The sequence below is a fragment of the Grammomys surdaster genome, unplaced genomic scaffold (assembly GCF_004785775.1).
Source record: "Grammomys surdaster isolate TR1022 unplaced genomic scaffold, NIH_TR_1.0 126531, whole genome shotgun sequence".
NCBI lineage: Eukaryota > Metazoa > Chordata > Mammalia > Rodentia > Muridae > Grammomys > Grammomys surdaster.
The window spans coordinates 10,906,096-10,923,647 of NW_021621323.1; the positions used below are offsets into that span (position 1 = coordinate 10,906,096).

General features: G+C 42.3%; 2 protein-coding genes across 3 annotated transcripts in view; both read left to right on the plus strand.

Annotated features, from left to right (window-relative positions):
- Positions 1-1,238: 1,238 nt before the first annotated feature.
- Gar1 (GAR1 ribonucleoprotein) lies at positions 1,239-8,277 on the plus strand. Of its 2 annotated transcripts, XM_028760437.1 has the most exons (7): positions 1,239-1,505; positions 1,732-2,005; positions 3,403-3,557; positions 4,024-4,083; positions 6,252-6,399; positions 7,585-7,653; positions 7,984-8,277. In XM_028760437.1, exons 2-7 carry the CDS (start codon positions 1,744-1,746, stop codon positions 7,995-7,997), a joined length of 708 nt encoding a protein of 235 aa, XP_028616270.1. In that variant the 5' UTR covers positions 1,239-1,505; positions 1,732-1,743; the 3' UTR covers positions 7,998-8,277. The 2 variants fall into 2 exon arrangements, with proteins under 2 accessions (XP_028616270.1, XP_028616271.1); XM_028760438.1 differs by lacking the exon at positions 1,239-1,505 and having other exon boundaries at positions 1,557-2,005.
- A 2,367-nt stretch (positions 8,278-10,644) lies between these two features.
- Rrh (retinal pigment epithelium-derived rhodopsin homolog) overlaps positions 10,645-17,552 on the plus strand; it is a 13,277-nt gene continuing 6,369 nt past the window's right edge. The window contains exons 1-2 of the mRNA XM_028760506.1: positions 10,645-10,773; positions 15,727-15,917. Of these exons, the coding sequence (XP_028616339.1) occupies positions 10,668-10,773; positions 15,727-15,917 (297 nt within the window). The 5' untranslated portion in view covers positions 10,645-10,667. The remainder of the gene's footprint in view (positions 10,774-15,726; positions 15,918-17,552) is intronic.

A 17,552-nucleotide genomic window follows, 5' to 3' on the forward strand; every position in this document is an offset into this window, starting at 1 on the left:
CTGGGGCCCAGAATGGGAGATGTTGCCTGTTGTGATGTTTGGGCATCTGAATTCTTAGACTACACTGAGTGATTTGAAGTGGCAATAGAAAAAGGTAGCAGTGTCAAAGGGCCAAACTCATCTGATGACAATGGTACCTCACAGGAATCAACAGAAATTCATCAGGTTTGGTTAGAGGTTGAGATATATATATATATATTTACAATTGTTATATAGTACTATATATTATCTATTATAGACTAAATATAACAGCATATGTATATCATGTTAATGTTATAACACCTAAATTTAAAGTACACTTCCCAATTTTTTTTTTTTTATATCTGGGACTTGTATATACTTCTTTGAGAAGTTTGTAGTTTAGGGTAAATGGCATACTGGAATTCTTTTTTTTTTTTTTTTTTTTGGTTTTTTGAGACAGGGTTTCCCTGTATAGCCCTGGCTATCCTGGAACTCACTCTGTAGACCAGGCTGGCCTCGAACTCAGAAATCCACCTGCCTCTGCCTCCCAAGTGCTGGGATTAAAGGCGTGCGCCACCACCGCCCGGCGCATACTGGAATTCTTAATGTTTCTATATCTTTTACAAAGATCTTTCAAAAAATTTATTCACAATAACCCTCTGATATGGGGATCTACTTTCAAATAAAAGGTGGTATTCTCAAATGCCAAGAGGTGTTTCAGACAATACAGATACAAAAGAAGTCAACCAAATTTAAGAACTGGAGGTCACTTCTTTCGTTATCAGTGAAGTTTCAGTGATGTATGGAAACCGATGTTAGAGATGAGTGTTAAGGAGATGGGAGGTGAGGTCTAAGCTAGATTGGTGCATAGCCTCTCGGTGTTCAAAACCGATGAAATGAATACATTGAGAAAATATTAAAAGATGGTTGCCATTTTGTCAGCTCACACACAAACACACACCTTTTCCTATGTAATAATATTATTTAATAATAACAGGACACACAACACACTCCGTTGGCGGTGACAGGTTCGGACGTGCTGGCGGAGCACGGCTCGAGTGGCCACACTCGGTGAAACAGAGTCAGGTAGGGACTTTCTCGCAACCGAAGAAGTGACAGAGCCCGGCGAGTGGCACCAACTGCAGCCAGCACGCCTCACGGACGACACGTCTCACTAGCTATTAGAACCGAAGAACCTAAACAACTCCTGTCTCCAAGGGCAACGCCCCGTCACACTTCCGGAAACGTCGCGTTCGGAGGGCGCTGCTATTTGCGTCACTTCCGCTACCTCTAGCGAGGCGGAGCTTGCGAAGATGAGGTCGGGGTCACGCTGAACGCTCTTGTTTCTCTTCCGGTGCAGTATACTCTATTCAGGAAGGCATTAGGACCGCTGCGTCCAGTAGTGACAGGTTCTTCCTGTAGATCAGCCCTTCCAGTTTCTAGTCTGTTAAGATTGTACCGGTACGGTGGCCGAGGTGGTTTGAGCGCGCCGGAAGTATTCCTCTTCGCGCGCGCCCAGCTAGGCTAGAGACGCACGTGGCGCGGTGAGTGCAGCGCGGGGCGAGGGTGTGGGAAGAAGCAGGGCGGGATGCGGTGGCGAGGCATGGGTCGCGGGGCTGGGAAAAGACAGCCCTTTCTCCGCGCTCGCCACTGGCTGTGTGGGCGGTGTTCACTGCTGTCCTCTTTTTGGTGTCCTGAGCGAGGCGGAGGGGAATAGATAAATGATCAGCCCGAGGTGACCGGAAGGAGCGGGCCGTCTTATTTCACCAGGCCGCAGAGAGCATGTCTTTCCGAGGCGGAGGTCGCGGAGGCTTTAATCGCGGTGGTGGAGGTGGAGGCTTCAACCGTGGCGGCGGCAGCAACAACCACTTCCGAGGGGGCGGCGGCGGCGGCGGTGGCGGTGGCGGCGGCAATTTCAGGGGCGGCGGAGGCGGCGGAGGCGGCGGCAATTTCAGGGGCGGCGGCCGAGGAGGATTTGGACGAGGGGGCGGTCGTGGAGGCTTTAATAAATTCCAAGATCAAGGGCCTCCAGAACGAGTCGTCTGTAAGTCGTCTTCAAAGCTTAAACTCCTTTGCATTGGGAATAGAGTCCGGTTTATGTTATTAGCACGTTTGATGATAAGTCTCTGAAAGGCAAGTCGGTTGGGTGCTCTGACAGTCATATCATAGCATAGAAGGAACCGATCATGGGAACCGACATGCATTGTGGAGGTGAACTTTAATTGGGACTGAAAAGATGAGACTTAGTATTGAGTAGCCTTCTAAAGGACAGACAACTAGTCAGGATTAAGTGTGATTTCTTAGTGATATAGTTGAAATACAAAGCTAAGTTTTTAGCTTCCATATCTCATGCGTTCAGTTACCAAAAAGCAGGGGAAATGAAAAGAAGTCTGCTTGGGCGAAGGCAAGAGAAATGGCCAACTAAAGTAATTGTGAAATTATCAGAGAGATTGGGTGGAAGTCATGGAGAGGGAAGGAGTGGATCTGTATGCAGGATGAATTTGCTGAACAAGGTGGTTAAAGTCAAGGAAGGGGATGTTGTAGTAAGTTATATATGAGGTTTTGGAAGCTGTTTTTAGTAAGGTGATGGGAAGAGAAAGTAGAAAGGTAGGAGATACATCCAACCTTTTTAATATTGCAACACGGCATTATCATCTACAAAATTCACACTTCATAACCATGCAGCCTAGTTAGCACACACCACACACACGCTCCCTTGCACCCTGCAAAATCACGGTTTAAATAAGTGTGTGTAGCATTTTGTGTTGGGCCCCATTCACAGTTGCCCTGTGTTCCAGGCTGCCTGAAGGCTGCATTGGACACATGGATGGAGAAGAGATTTAAAAGAAACATGATAAGTAGAACTTAGGTAATAATGAGAAGAGAAGGTTCTAGTTGTTAAGGATAGGGAGTTAGTTGTAGGCACATGGTATTAATGCTAGGTTACAGAAACAATGGTACTTTGTGTTTGCACACTTCCTGGGAAAGGATAATCATTGCTGAAGAAGTGACAGTGATGAGTTCTGAGGAAGGAGGGAGCGATCAACAAAGCCAGAGTGAGTGGTTCATAGTTGGAAGCTGGGGAAAAGAAGGAAGAAATCAGTGGAACATAGCATTTAATGCAGTCGTAACAGCCATGACAGAGTAACTGGTGTACAGCGAGTGATCGGTGTTGTAAGCACTGCGTTTGTTGTTCTGGTGCTTAAGTATCGGGTGTGGCTGCAGTTAGGTGTGACTAGCCCCATTTTACAGTGTACAGAAAGAAGGGAGTCTCCTAGGTCCCATGGTGGTGACATGCTAACTTAGGACTACTGCTTTGGCAACTGAGCTCTGCCGTATAGGAGGGGATCAGATATGGGGAAAGACAAGTGGCCAAGAGCACGTCCAGCACTTGGTCAGTATTTAAAGTGGTTCCCTGTCTGTTTTCCTGTGCTGTTTCAGTATTAGGAGAGTTCATGCATCCCTGTGAAGATGACATCGTTTGTAAGTGTACCACAGAAGAAAACAAGGTTCCTTACTTCAATGCTCCTGTGTATTTAGAAAACAAAGAACAAATCGGGAAAATAGATGAGATATTTGGACAACTTAGAGATTTTGTATCCTTTCTGATTGGGTGAACCAGTGATTTTGTTAAGGAATTGTCTCCTTTCCTCCCTAGCCAGTTAAATATCAAAGTAATTTCATTCTTAGTGAGATAGCAAGGCTACAGTTGGGTCATACGGAGAATCTATAAGGAGTGCATCCGTCCATAATCAGAAGTGATGCACCGAGAAGAGATGACTGTCCTTTGAGTTCTGGGAGTGATGGCCGTTTGGAGAAATGCCACCAGATTGTATCGCTCTTCTGTCACTTTACATATAAAGATTCCCTGGTAGGATTGGGGGTTGGGAGTATTGATTGTGGGGTTTTGTTTTGTTTTTTTAAATTATTTTAAAGAGAATGCCTTTCCACTTGGAAATTTCTTTCTTATAGCTAGGCATTCTTTTTTTAAATGTGTAAGCTCAAAAGTTTAGTATCTTTTTGCATCTTTATTTCTTACTTGTTCCTTAATGTAATTAATAGTATTTTTCAGTTAAATTGTCAGAAAACATGAAGGCATCTTCTTTTAAAAAGTTACAGAAGGTGAGTCAAACAAATTAAAATTTTGGATTCATAGAGGGATTATCGTGTGCCTTGGGGATCGTCTTACTCGAGGTGCTCACAGCTCCTCCAGTGTACAGAAGTGCTGGTGCTGGTGCTGGTGCTGGTGCTTCACAGTAGTGACCCAGACATCGAGCTTATGTCCCTAAGTGCCTCTGCTGTAGCCCTCGCTGGCCCAGAACTCACTTGTTGATTACTTTGCCTTCTGACTTGATGTGATCTTCCTGCCTCTACCTCCTAAGTCCTGCAGTTACAATGTGTGCTGTCAAACTCAGTGTAAGCTTACCAGACTTCAAAAGTGATGATAGCCAGGCATGGTGCATAAGCCAGTAGTCCCAGCACTTGGAGGCAGAGTCTGGCTTAGGCTACATGGTGAATTGAGACACTTGGCATATGTAGATAGATACTAAAGGTTTTCACAGATACTCCCTTAACATGGTATATACTGTTTAAATATGAAATAAAAGATTCCCATGAAACTCTGCAGTACAGATTTAGTCTTAGCCTTCCTTGAGGTGGTGCTTTTGAAACTGAAAGCTAAGAGTTAACCAGGAAAGATTTTACACCGGTGTTCACAGATACCTGAAGACAGCTCTTAAGATGACCTTTAAGATCCCGGTCTTAAATTTGACCCAGTTGCCCTTAAGTAGGACTCACAATGCAGTTTCAGGAAAGAAAGCTGGAGAATTTTAATGTCCTTAGGCAACTACTGGGCTAGCCACAGAGTGGGAAGTGTATTCCACATAGAGAAAACTGCTAAGTGTCCGCAGTGCTGGGGTAGGGAAAGTTCTGGATTCCAAAGAGGCTGCCGAGGTGGGAAGGAGCTTTTTACGTCCTGAGAAAGACTAGATTGTAGCTTTAACATTGTTTCTCAATAATAGGGTGAGCTTGATCTTTACATTTGTCCTTTAAAAGAACACTGGAGAGACAGAAAAGCCCTCTAGGAAAGACCAGCAGTGCGGGCGCTAAGGAGCTGTAGATGCTGTGGGGCAAGAGTGGAGTCTGTGGGAAAGGAGGAGAGGTGGAGTTGTGACCAGAATAGCAAGAGCCTCAGTAGGGCATGGGGACTAATGTCTAGGTGTTTGAGTTCAGCATCTGTGTGGCTTAGGGTCCCACTCACTGACTTACACAGCAGTGGAGAACAGAGGCTGAGGGAAGACAACTTCTTTTGGGATACAGTGAGTTTAAGGTACTTAAGGTAGTCAGAAGATCAGGCGTTCACAGGGTGGGTATAGGTTAGAGATTGGAAGCAGTGCAGCACTCATGAGTGCGTCAGGCCTCGTCTAAGATTTACACTACTGACACAGTGTGTGTCACAGTAAAGATGGCTGCTCACCACAAGCATGCCGTACAAATAGGGACACAGAAGTTGACTAGTTTCCAGAGGAGTGCTGCCTGGCTGTGACCATTGCACATACTACTCAGTGAATTCAGGAACAGGGTAGTCAGTCAGCTGATGGAATGGTGTCCCAGGAGCCAGACTGGAACAGGAAATTAGATGGAGGTGATAACTGCTAATGGCAAGTGACCACTGTTTGTTTGCTAGAAAAACTAATGGAATACTTTTTTTTTTTATTTTTTTTTTTTTTTTTTTAAAGATTTATTTATTTATTTTATTTATGAGTACACGATCGCTGTCTTCAGACACACCAGAAGAGGGCATCCAATCTCATTACCGATGGTTGTGAGCCACCATGTGGTTGCTGGGATTTGAACTCAGGACCTCTGGAAGAGCAGTCAGTGCTCTTAACCACTGAGCCATCTCTCCAGCCCGGAATACTTTCTTAAAATAGCTAATTTACCAAAATCTTCCTAATTGTACTATAATTCTGATAAATTTCTCTTGGCAGCTCTCTTAAAAGAAAATGTAAATCTTTAGAGACATTTTTCTTAAAAAATGAAATTGAATTGGCCTTATTTTTATGTTTATGTGCAATCTACAGCACTGACTTATGTGTCTTTTGATCTTCACAGAACTTTGACAGGTACTTTTGTCTACATTTCTGTATATAAGAAAACCTAATAATTAGAGGTAAAAAAAATAAGTCCTTGTCCAGAGCTATAAACACATGGAGTGGGATTTGAACCTAGGTAGTTTCACCTGTAGCATACTGCCCCTGGCATACTAACGGCTACCATTCAACTTGCAGTTTTATATAGACCCGTATAAGCTGCTGCCACTGCAGAGGTTTCTGCCTCGTCCTCCTGGCGAGAAAGGACCTCCCAGAGGTGGCGGTGGTGGCAGGGGAGGTCGAGGAGGAGGAAGAGGAGGCGGTGGCCGAGGTGGTGGAAGAGGTGGTAAGTTATTGTGGGGGATTTTAATGAGATTTTGTAGCCACAGTTGATTTATGCAATGCAGCTTAATTTTGCATGTAACCAAATTTTCCTTACCTTTTATTTCTCTCTCATATACCAGTATGCATACAGCTTAAATAGAAGGGGAAATTAGGTTAAAAGATTTCAGACCCTTGGGTTATTCATGTTTTAATGGAGATTTTTAATAAGAGTGCCCTCACCCATTGCTTAATGACAGATCGATTCTGAGAAATGCAATGTTGGCCACTTCCGTCATGCACATTACACAAACCCTCATGAGAGCATCGTCCCTCCCTGTAGCCTCTTGGTGCGGTAGAGTAGTAAGATAGAGGCTGGTCTGGTGAGATGGGACAGACTGCTCTAGGTACACTCCTTTTGATGAGGATGCACTGTAAAGTCACAGTGTAAAGGAAATGGAAGTAAATACACAAGCTGCAAACAGTTTTTAACTGTTGTGGGGCATTGTGTGCTGTACATAACAGTATGTGCTGCACTTCTGTATGACTAGGTTTCTATGCTCCAGATTGCCATGCACGTGTGAGTAATGTCTGTCTCTAATGTGGGATTGTGGGATATGGTAGAATTTCCCATTAGTGTAGGAGACTTGACGTCTTTCTTCTTACGCATGACATTTCACCATTTGTTATATGACTTTTAGTTTTTCAAAACAGGGTTTCTCTGTGTATCTGGATGTACTGGAACTCTCTCTCTCTGTAGACCAGGCTGGCCTCAACCTCACAGAGATCCCTCTGCCTCTACCTTGCCAGCTCTGGAATTAAAGGTGTGCGCCACCACTGCCTGGCAAGAATTCTTTTAAACTAAATTGTAGTTTTTAGCTATCAATGAGTAATTTGATTATATGTACTTAATATGCAAGTGTATTCTTTTAGTTTCTTCAACAAGTTGTGTATGCAGTGATCTTCATGTGCACGCTGTGACACATGCACACACATGGAAAATAAATGTGAAAAACAGAAAAGGGACTAGTCTTAGTTTACCTTACTCCCCACTGGGGAAATTGTGAATTCTCTATTTTTATCCTTTAAAAGGTTTTGTAAAATACAATAGATGAATTTATGTTTAGTTTTTATGATTGTAGGAATTGTACAGTCTTTACAGTTTATCAAAAGATGAGAGGCTATAATTAACAACTATTTCCCTTTTAAGGTGGTTTTAGAGGTGGAAGAGGAGGCGGTGGGGGCTTCAGAGGAGGAAGAGGAGGTGGCGGATTCCGAGGTGAGTATGACCAGAGATGTCTTTAAACAACTGGGATTGTAGATTGATCTTGTCTGTTGGTTTATTTCCCTCCACCAACAAGTATGGAGAACACCAATGTTCCTGGCTTAATTTATGGCTTTTTACTACATAATTCTTTATTGCTATCTCTTAATTTTTCACCAAATTACTTTGTTGTAGTAGTTATTTGAAAAAAAATGCATAATATGAATGGCAATTGTGTTTGGTAGTGTAAATTTACCCAGCATCATAGGAATTCCTGCTGATTTTAAAGTTTAGATTTGGATACTAGCACTATTGCAAACCCTCTTATTTTTTATTTTTTGTCAGGAAGGGGACATTAAATGTCCAGTTGGCAGACCTGACCACTTCCATCTCCACTACGTGGCCTGCTGGTTGAAGTCTGTGTCTGGAGCAGTCTGAGGATACCATTCTGTCAGTGGAGCTGAGTCGGCACCATCGCATAGAAACAAGAAGAGCAAGACAGTCAAGTTTGCTCAGAAAGAGGAGAAACCCTGCTTTGTACAGAACCTGGCACTCTGGGGGGTGCTCAAAGAACGACAGGACTTTTCACTTGAAGCATATTTGTATTTTTTAAATAAAATTTTTTATTTCCTTAACTTATGTTTATTGAACTGAGCCTATTTTGATTATTGAAAGAAAGAGTAAAGGTTTCTATCTGGGTTACAGATAGAAAAGAGTAGGGTGGGGTGAAATTTGTTTAAAATATACAAGGATCCTAAGAAGCACCAAATACACTCAAACAAAAGTGTCCCCCCTCCAACGAAGTCAGGCTGCTGGAACAGTGCTTTAGACTCACTTGGTATGACCTCCGCCTTTTGGATAGGGCCGGAACGCTACGTTTGCTATATATTTCACTTTTGTGTTTTATAATACACAGAGTAAAGCTATTTCAGTTAATAATTATTTAAAATTTTTTATTCTGAGTCCATTAAGATTTGAGTGGCTCTGCTATGTGAAAACTATAGTTCAAGAAATTTAGAGGTAGAAATTTAAATGTGGGTTATTAAAAGTTTTCTGAAAAATGTTTTTACATGAAAGACTGACATGTCTTCTTTAAGTAAACACTTGAGTACCTGTCACATGTTCCAGTTCCTGGGTAGGCATGTCATAGATGAAATTGCCTTGGTCTCCGTTGCTGTCAAGAATTAAGCACGACCATCTTAACACGGAGCTGTGTGCCAGCTGGCATTGTTTCTCCTTCATTGTTTACTTCTCATGGACATCTACTGTGGAGGAGTGACTTGCTCTTAAGTGCTTGTTTTAGTAGCATATAACTGTGCCAGTGCCTGAGTTCTCCCGCTTTGGTTAATGGAGTCAGTGCTGTAATATGAAGGCCAAAGCAAAGGCATGGTGACCAGAAGAGGTGAGAGTTCACATCTCAGTCTGCAGGTGGAAATGGTCCCCGAAGGTAACTCAGTGACACTCTCCAACAAGACACACCTCCAGTCCTTGCCAACCGGTCCACTACTAGGGACCAAGTGTTCAAACGTGAGCCTGAGGGGCCCATTGGGGAGGACATTTGCACCAAGGACCAGTCCAACATTACTAAGAGTTGTTAAAATGGCAGAGGTGAACGGGTTGTAGAAGTCAGTATATAGACCACCTGGAGATTGCACACTTTTTAAAAACTAGATTGTTTGAGACAGGAATTTATATCCCAGACTGACCTCAGATTCTGTGTAGCCAAGGCTGGCCTCTGCTGCTAGGATTATATAGAGTGGTTTCCCTTTTTACTTTACATACACTAGTTGTTAAGCATTTCTGTGTCTCAAAGATTCCAGTTCTAATTAAATTCAAATTGCCCTCACTACCCAAACTTTGAGGTACTGAGATTTACATGATAGATTCACATTCCTGGCATAAGTTTTTTTTTTTTAAATAAGGTATTCATATTCTTTGTTAGCTAGGCCAACCTGTTTGATAGACTGAGAACTTTGCAAGTAGGGAAGGAAGCCTCTGTGGTGAGCAGTGCGCCCTCTAGTGGTTCTGTTACACTACACTGAGTTTGTGACAGCCTTGCTTTAAAGCTTTACTGTCTAAACTTGAAAAATTATAATGTTAAAAAGCAGTCCAGGTTCCTCTTTATCCTAACACTGCACGTTCATGCTAGGTTTTTACATGACAATATAGACTATTAGGACAATATAATAGGATTATCCTGTACTAAATAAACTGAGTGGTTGACTAACGTGAATTCAGGCATGTCAAATGCAGGAGAAACCAAGGTGGCATAGAGCATGGTGTATCTATGCTGTAGAACACTTAACGCTTAGCTATTACACTTAAACTGGATTTGATGGGACGGTATTTAGGGGGAACAAGCTATGCCGTGTGTGTTTTACATACAGACAGACATATTGGTTACACATAGTAGGTAACCTCATTTTTGTTTGAAAAGAAAGAAGTGACAAGAACCTCAAACTCTTAGCCCAGGCAATATTGGTGTCATTCATCGAGAGAGATTTACAAGTATGGGAGTTGATAGTATATTCTGATTGTTAAGGAAAACATACATGTGCACTTGTGTGCGTGCGCGTGTGCGCGCACACACACACACAGACCTCAGATGAGAACCAGTGTGTAGCAGTTCTGTCTCTAGTACAAAAATACAGTCCCTCACCTGAGTAGCTACAGAAGATAATGGAATAGAGTTTATTTCAGGCTGAAATGAATTCAGCTCCTGAACTGCTTTTCTGAGTTGGGTTTGTTTGTGGATTTTGGTTATTTGAATAGGATGTGTTTGCGTGGTAATCTCCTTTAAGTGCTTAATGTGCTGTGGTGGTTGGAATTTCTCTTTGTTTTACTAAGGAGATTTTTCTCTCATTCTAGGAATTAAAATCTTTTCCTCTTTAGCCCAATTATTAATGGATGGCCTCTGTGAAAAGGCCTTTCTTTGAGGTCTAGAAGTGGAAATGATTTGTCCTGAAAGAACATTCCTGACAGATCACCGTTGCCAAAGGCTGCTGCAACGGTGGTCTTGACTTTCCAAAATGCTGAGTGACGCTTCAGATTTTAACAGTTCAGGCTCTAGGAGTGAAGGGTCTGTCTTTTCGAAGACCGAGCACAGCGTCATCGCCGCTTACCTGATTGTGGCAGGTACGGGTGTTTATTCAGTGACCTGCCTCTCGGGTGGGAGAAGAGCTGAGGTATTGGGCACAAGGGTGCAGTGTGGGCTAGCTCATAAATGGGTGGGGTTGTAACAAACAGAAAATGGACACAGAAGAGTATGCTGCTTCTTGACAGAAGGTTTTTGAGCAAAGGAGCAAGAAAAGCTTTATATAAAATGAAGCTTTAAAATAAAAATTGTATGTTTGGTTTTTACATTAAATCCATGAGCAGAGTGTGCATTGTGGTAAGAACATGCTTTCTATCATTTACGACTCTCATGTATAATTTGCATAGTTTTCTTCTTGGTTAGGATCTAGCTCAAGAGTTAAAGGTACTAGAGGAGACGCTGAAGTTTGAAACAGAAGAGAGGCTCCAGATAAGGTGTGTAAATTCAGCTCCTCTGGCAGGCAGCCATGGGAGGCAGCAGCTACAGGGGCCATCTTTTCTATCTTTGAAAGTGGGCACAAGGCATTTCAGCTTTTTACTCTTCCACGGTCTCCTTTGTAAAATGAAGCTAGGAATCAGGGATCCACCGTGCTCCTTATGAAGAGTATAGTAAATGACATCAAGGCCTTTAAGGAACGTGGGTGGATGTTGAGTAGCTATGCCGTGTTGATACCATTATCAGATTGAAATAAAGGCTTGTTTGTAGAAAGGGGGGTGAGAAAAAGTGACAACAACTGTAACCAGTGGCTGGCCTGGCTTTTATAACCAGCAATTGCTTGATCTCAAACTTCACAGAAGAGTTTTAGTAACTGTTACCTTGGGTTCATTGCTTTTTGGATTGTCATTTATGAAAAATTCAAGCGTGTTTCTAAAACCAGAGTGAGAAATATATCTCCATGTATCTTCACAACTTTGTAGTTTTTACCTCATAGTTGACTTGCACTATATAACAATTTCCTTTTAATTTTAGTGGTACAGTAACTAGTTCATTTGAATACTTCTGGGTGGTAAGAGGCAAAAACCTGAGCCCACATTTCCAGAATTACGTGGAGACACTGTATACAAGTTTTGGTTCCCTTAAATGTATGTGACAAGGGAAATCCAACATTGATCTGACATTTTGAAGGCTGGAGCAGAATTGTTGAGGATTCCAGAGTCACCTGGGCTCACAAAACAAACACCAAAACAACAACAACAAACAAACAAACAAAACTGGTCACGAGATTAGTATGGGAAGGAAATTCCCTAAGGAAATGTTATAGCTGCATTTTAGTTTGTTTCCCTAATTCATACAGATGAAGAGCTTAAGAAATGTTCCAAACACAGGCTTCTGAGGCTGCTTGGCTCGGAACAGAGGCCTTTTGTTAGCTCTGTTCTGTGAGTGCACAGGTCTGTTGTATTAGCAAACGTCAGAGCATGCAGTCTTTGCGTGAGTTTTTGTAGAGGACCTGAAGGAAGCGGATCTTCGTTCTTTGTGCTTTTGTTCTGTGTGTGTCGAGTATCTTGAGTTCTTCCTATCCTTCAGTTCCCTCAGTTTCCTCCTTCAGCAAAAAAATACTTGAGCTCCCGAATAAGAATGAACACTTTGAGGAAAAGGGTGTACTTAAGTATCGTTCCACTTACCATTTTTACCACAGGCCTATGTTTATTATATACTTTTTGTTTTTTACTATAGAGCTTGTTTATTTTATATATGTATTTAATTAATTAAGTTTTTGAACCAGGAGCTTGCCATATTGTGTATACTAGGCTAGAACTATCTATGTAGCCAAGGTTGGCCTTGTACTCAGCATCTTCCTGATTCTGCCTTCTGAGTGTTGGGATTACAGGCATTTTGCCACCCCGCCTGGCTTTGCTGTAATTTAATCGGTTTTGACTTACGTGTCTGTGTGTGTCTTTGTGAGTGACTGCCACAGGCATGTCTACAGAGGCCAGAAGAGGGTGTTGGGTCCCTCTTCTGGGACCTGCAGTTACAGGAGGTTATGAGCTGTCCCACACAGGTGCTAGGAACAGAATTCAGGTCTTCTAGAAAGGTATCAAGTGCTCCCAACCACTGAGCCATCTCTGTACCCGGTAAGACTTAATTTTTATTTTAATCTTTCATTTGGATTTGAGCTCACTTTTGCCAGCTTCCATTGCTGCAGACACTTTGTTAATTCAGTGCTTGAGTACGCTCTCTGTACCACTTACAGCTGAGGAGGAAGAGCATGATACATGTGTGGACTTGAAAGAATTCATCACTGGCGAATTGTAAGATTGTGAGAGGTTGGCTGAAAAAGATGACCGAGTATCAAGCACTGATGGACCACAGAGGCTGGAATGCTACTGGGAGTCACTGAAAGGTTAAATAGGGACTTTATGATCTGATTTGCATTTCAGAAATGTGTTGTGATGGTAGCTAAGAGGCCGTTCAAGTAGGCCACTGCAGTGAGCTGAAGTCCAAGAAGAGGGAGCATTGACTGACTTTCAGGAGTGAGGTGAGGTAGGGAATGCCACCTGTCAATGATGCAGTTCACTGAGGTATCGACACACTGGAGAAGAGCAAGTTTGAGATGAGAGGCGATGTCTTGAGTTCAGCTGCACGCGGGGCCTTGAGTCTTACAATATCAACCTCAGATGCAATGAAACCATTCAGAATGCAGAACTGGGAAAGAAACGAGTCTAGGACAGAGAGTTGGAAAACATACATTTAATATGGCAGTATTGAAGAAAGGTTTTCAAGTAGACCAAGAAGAGATGGAAGGGGGCTACAGGAACAGGGTGGCATGGAGGGGGTGCTTCCAAATGAGGGGGGAGGGTAGGACTACTTAGGGTTTAGACTGGTGGATCTACTGTCTACCCATTGGAGAGTACCTATAACCAGGGAACTAACTCAGTGCTTAAAGCAGCTAGAGAGAACGGGGAAAAGGAATAAATTATTGTAAAGTACCTACCTTATATTGTAGATGCCTCCAAAATGTACTTAATTCACTGTGGCTATGTGCTTGCTAGGCCACGATTTATGTGCCATAGTTAACCCTTCTTGAATCTTCAGGTTGTAAGTTTTTTTTTCTTCTTACCTTCCCACATGATATTTCTTGTACATTTACTAAGAAGATCCAAAGGCTTATCAAATTTGACATCACTGTGCTTTAAGGGATAATAGAAATTGCGCTGACTGGGGTTTTAGTAGCATTCCATTTTATAGAACTTGCTGTGTAGCATGCACTCAAGAAGGGGTTTATTGAGAGCCTACGATGTGTAAGGCTGGGACAACATAAGAGCTGACTGACTTGGTGGCGCTCAAGAACAAGATAATATCAGTCAGTACTTTGGGAACGCAGGCAGAATAATAGAGAATCCTGTGGGTAGGAGGCCACTTCAGGGCTAAATTGGACTTGGCCTGACCTTTGAAGGATGGCTAGCATTTGAATATACAGAAAACAGCATGAGGTGTTTCAAGTGGGAAAAATAGGAAGTCAAGATTTGCAACTTGAAGCCGGGCAGTGGTGGCGCATGCCTTTAATCCCAGCACTTGGGAGGCAGAGGCAGGCGGATTTCTGAGTTCCAGGCCAGCCTGGTCTACAGAGTGAGTTTCAGGACAGCCAGGGCTACACAGAGAAACCCTGTCTCGAAAAAACAAACAAAACAAACAAACAAAGATTTGCAACTTGATGTATTTGTTATCAAAAATAGTTCTTTATGCTCATTAAATTTCATGAGAAGCACAATTCTCTTGTTTGTTACATAGCATTCCTTCTAGAGAGAAGTCCAGTAATAATTCTAGCTTCTCCATTAAAATTCATTTTTCACAACGGCCTCCACCGACCTGAGGATGACCTATATCTGGTCCATGGAAAACATATGCAGCCTTTCAGTCTGTAGGAAATGTTGATCCGGCTAACATTTGTACCCAGTGTACTCAATAATAATTCTTACTGTCAGTGGCCACACGAACCTGCTGGTTAGAAACTTTAGTCCTGAAACTAAAAAGCTGTCTGCGTCTGGCCAACTGTGGGACACTGAACACGCCGAGTTCTTGATTCCAAGGCTGAGAATAGTATCACCTGTGGTTCCCCAATGAACCAGAAATCTGGCTCAACCTGTTTAGATGGTCAAATATTGCAATATGCATTTTCCTAGACACACACACAGAGACAGAGACAGACAAAAACAGCATGTGCATGCATGTATGCATGTGTGTGTTGAATGAAGCAATTCAATTTTGACATGTTGAATTTCAAGAATTACTGGGATAGTCACATGATCACTACATGCTTAATGTGCTAAATGATATTGAACCAAATAAAAGATATGAAATGTGCCAGAAGTGCTGTTAGGATGGAGTACTGGCTGGTTGTCTGTGTCTGCTTGACACAGAGTCATCATCGAGGAAGGGGATTCAGTTGAGGAAATACCTCCATGAGGTCCTCAATTAGTGTTCGATGGGCGATGGCCCAGCCCATGGCGGGTGGTGCCATCCCTCAGCTGGTGGTCCTGCGTTCTATAAACAAAACAAAACTAGGCTTTAGAGAACGCCATGGGAAGCAAGCCAGTAACTAGCATCCTTCAGTGGCCTCTGCATCAGCTCCTGCCTCCAGGATCTGCCCTGTTTGAATTCCTGTCCTAACTTCCTTCAATAATGAACAGGAATGTAGAAGTGGAAGCCAAAAAAAAACCCTTTCATCCCCAACTGGCATTTTGGTCATGGTGTTGTCACAGCAATAGAAACCCTAACAACGTCATGAAAGCTACAGGGAGATTTATAGAGATGTATAGATGTTGTTGAAGCCAGCCTTCAGTGCTGGCTTCTGCAATCAGCAGGTTCTTTGTGTTTTAATTTCATTTCTGTTTTCCAGAAGGTGTTATAGTTCTAAGAAGAATGGGACCTCTTCAACCAAGAGACTGGTTTTGCTGGGTTTGCTGTCTTTTGAAGCAACTTCAACATTTAATTTTTATTCTATTCTAAACATTCAAGTTAAGCAACATGCATGATCCTTTTGTGTGTATCCTTAGGTATCATAAGCATTCTCAGCAACATAATAGTCCTGGGCATCTTCATTAAGTACAAGGAACTGCGGACACCCACGAATGCCGTGATTATTAATCTGGCTTTCACTGATATAGGGGTCAGTAGCATTGGCTATCCCATGTCTGCGGCTTCAGATCTACATGGAAGTTGGAAATTTGGACATGCAGGCTGTCAGGTATTGTCGATCTCTGGAATGAAAACAAGATAAAGTAAGACAAACAGATGCAAATGTAAAATCCTCAAAACCGGATCTGGGGAGGTGGACCAGTGGGGAAAGTGCTTGCTGTGGGATCAAGGTGACCTGCATCAGGATGCCAGCACCCATGGAAAAACTAAGCGTGGCGGATGGCACACACCTTTAATCTCAGCTCTAGGGAAGAAAAGACAGGCAGGTGACTGGCTCTAAGAAAGACCCTGTCTCAAAAGATAAAACAAAATAAAATAGAGTGGGGAGTAATAGAGAACTCATGTCAACCTCTGGCCTCGATGCTCACACACAAGTGTGTGCACCTACACATGTGTACATGCACGTATACATCACACATACAAAGCAACAACAATAAATCCAGCAGTTAGAACAAGACACTGTTGGATACTGACAGATCATTGCTTTGGTGAAAAATAGCTTTGGCAACTACTTGAGAATTATTTTTTATAATACTTCATTTTTTAATATTTTATGTGTAGAGTGTTTTGCCTGCATGTATGTCTTGCCTGTGTAGATATCTTATACCACATGTGTGCAATGTTGGTGGAGCCAAGAGGATGGCAGTGGGTCCCCTAGGACTGACTCTACAGATGGTTGTAAGTGACCATATGGTTCTGGGAACTGAACTCTGGGTTGTCTGGAAGAGCAGCCAGTGCTCTGAACTGCTGAGCCATCTCTCCAGCCCCAATCATATAAAATTCTCCAATCCAAAGAAATATACAAGGAGCCAAACAAACTGGCATTCAACCACAGAAAAAAAGCAATCTGCATATTCAAATAAAATGTACATATAAAATATTTAAATGGATATTCTCTTTTCATTTCAAACAAAATGTTTAGTCACAATCATATTCTCTAAGAAATATACTCATGTTACCACAGTGAATTTTTTACTCTAGAAGGTCCTTTGTGAGAAATGTGAATAGCTGTATTTACTGTTATTTCTTTTGACAGGAAATGTATTGGCATTAATTTGCATTGGGATAGTAGACAAACAACTGTGGTCACGTTTTAATGGCCTATTATTCTAAGCCATAAAACTGAAGAGGGTGACGTGGGAGAAATGGAGAATACTATCAGCTTTCTCAAATCTTTCTGTTTTTCAATCTGTACTCACAGGCTTCCTTCTTTCCCTCCCTTGATCCCTCCTTTCTTCCTTTCCTCCCGTTTTCTTCCCTCCTTCCCTTCCTTGTCCCCTCCCTTCCTCCCTTTAAGATAGTGGAACTTCTTAAAGGTACTGTGGAAGGCCATTTCACCCGTTTTGATTCTTTTCTTTGAGGGTTTTTCTTTCTTTTCTTTTCTCTTTCTTTTTTTTAAAGATTTATTTATTTTATGAATATGAGTATACTATGGCTGTCTTCAGACACACCAGAAAAGGGCATCAGATCCCTTTACAGATGGCCGTGAGCCACCATGTGGTTGCTGGGAATTGAACTCAGGACGTCTGGAAGAGAAACCAGTGTTATTAACCACTGAGTCATCTCTCCATCCCTTGAGGGCCTTCCTTATTACATATTTTTGTGTACATGAACTAGATGCTATTTGATGCTTTGAATCTATCTATCTATCTATCTATCTATCTATCTATCTATCTATCTATCT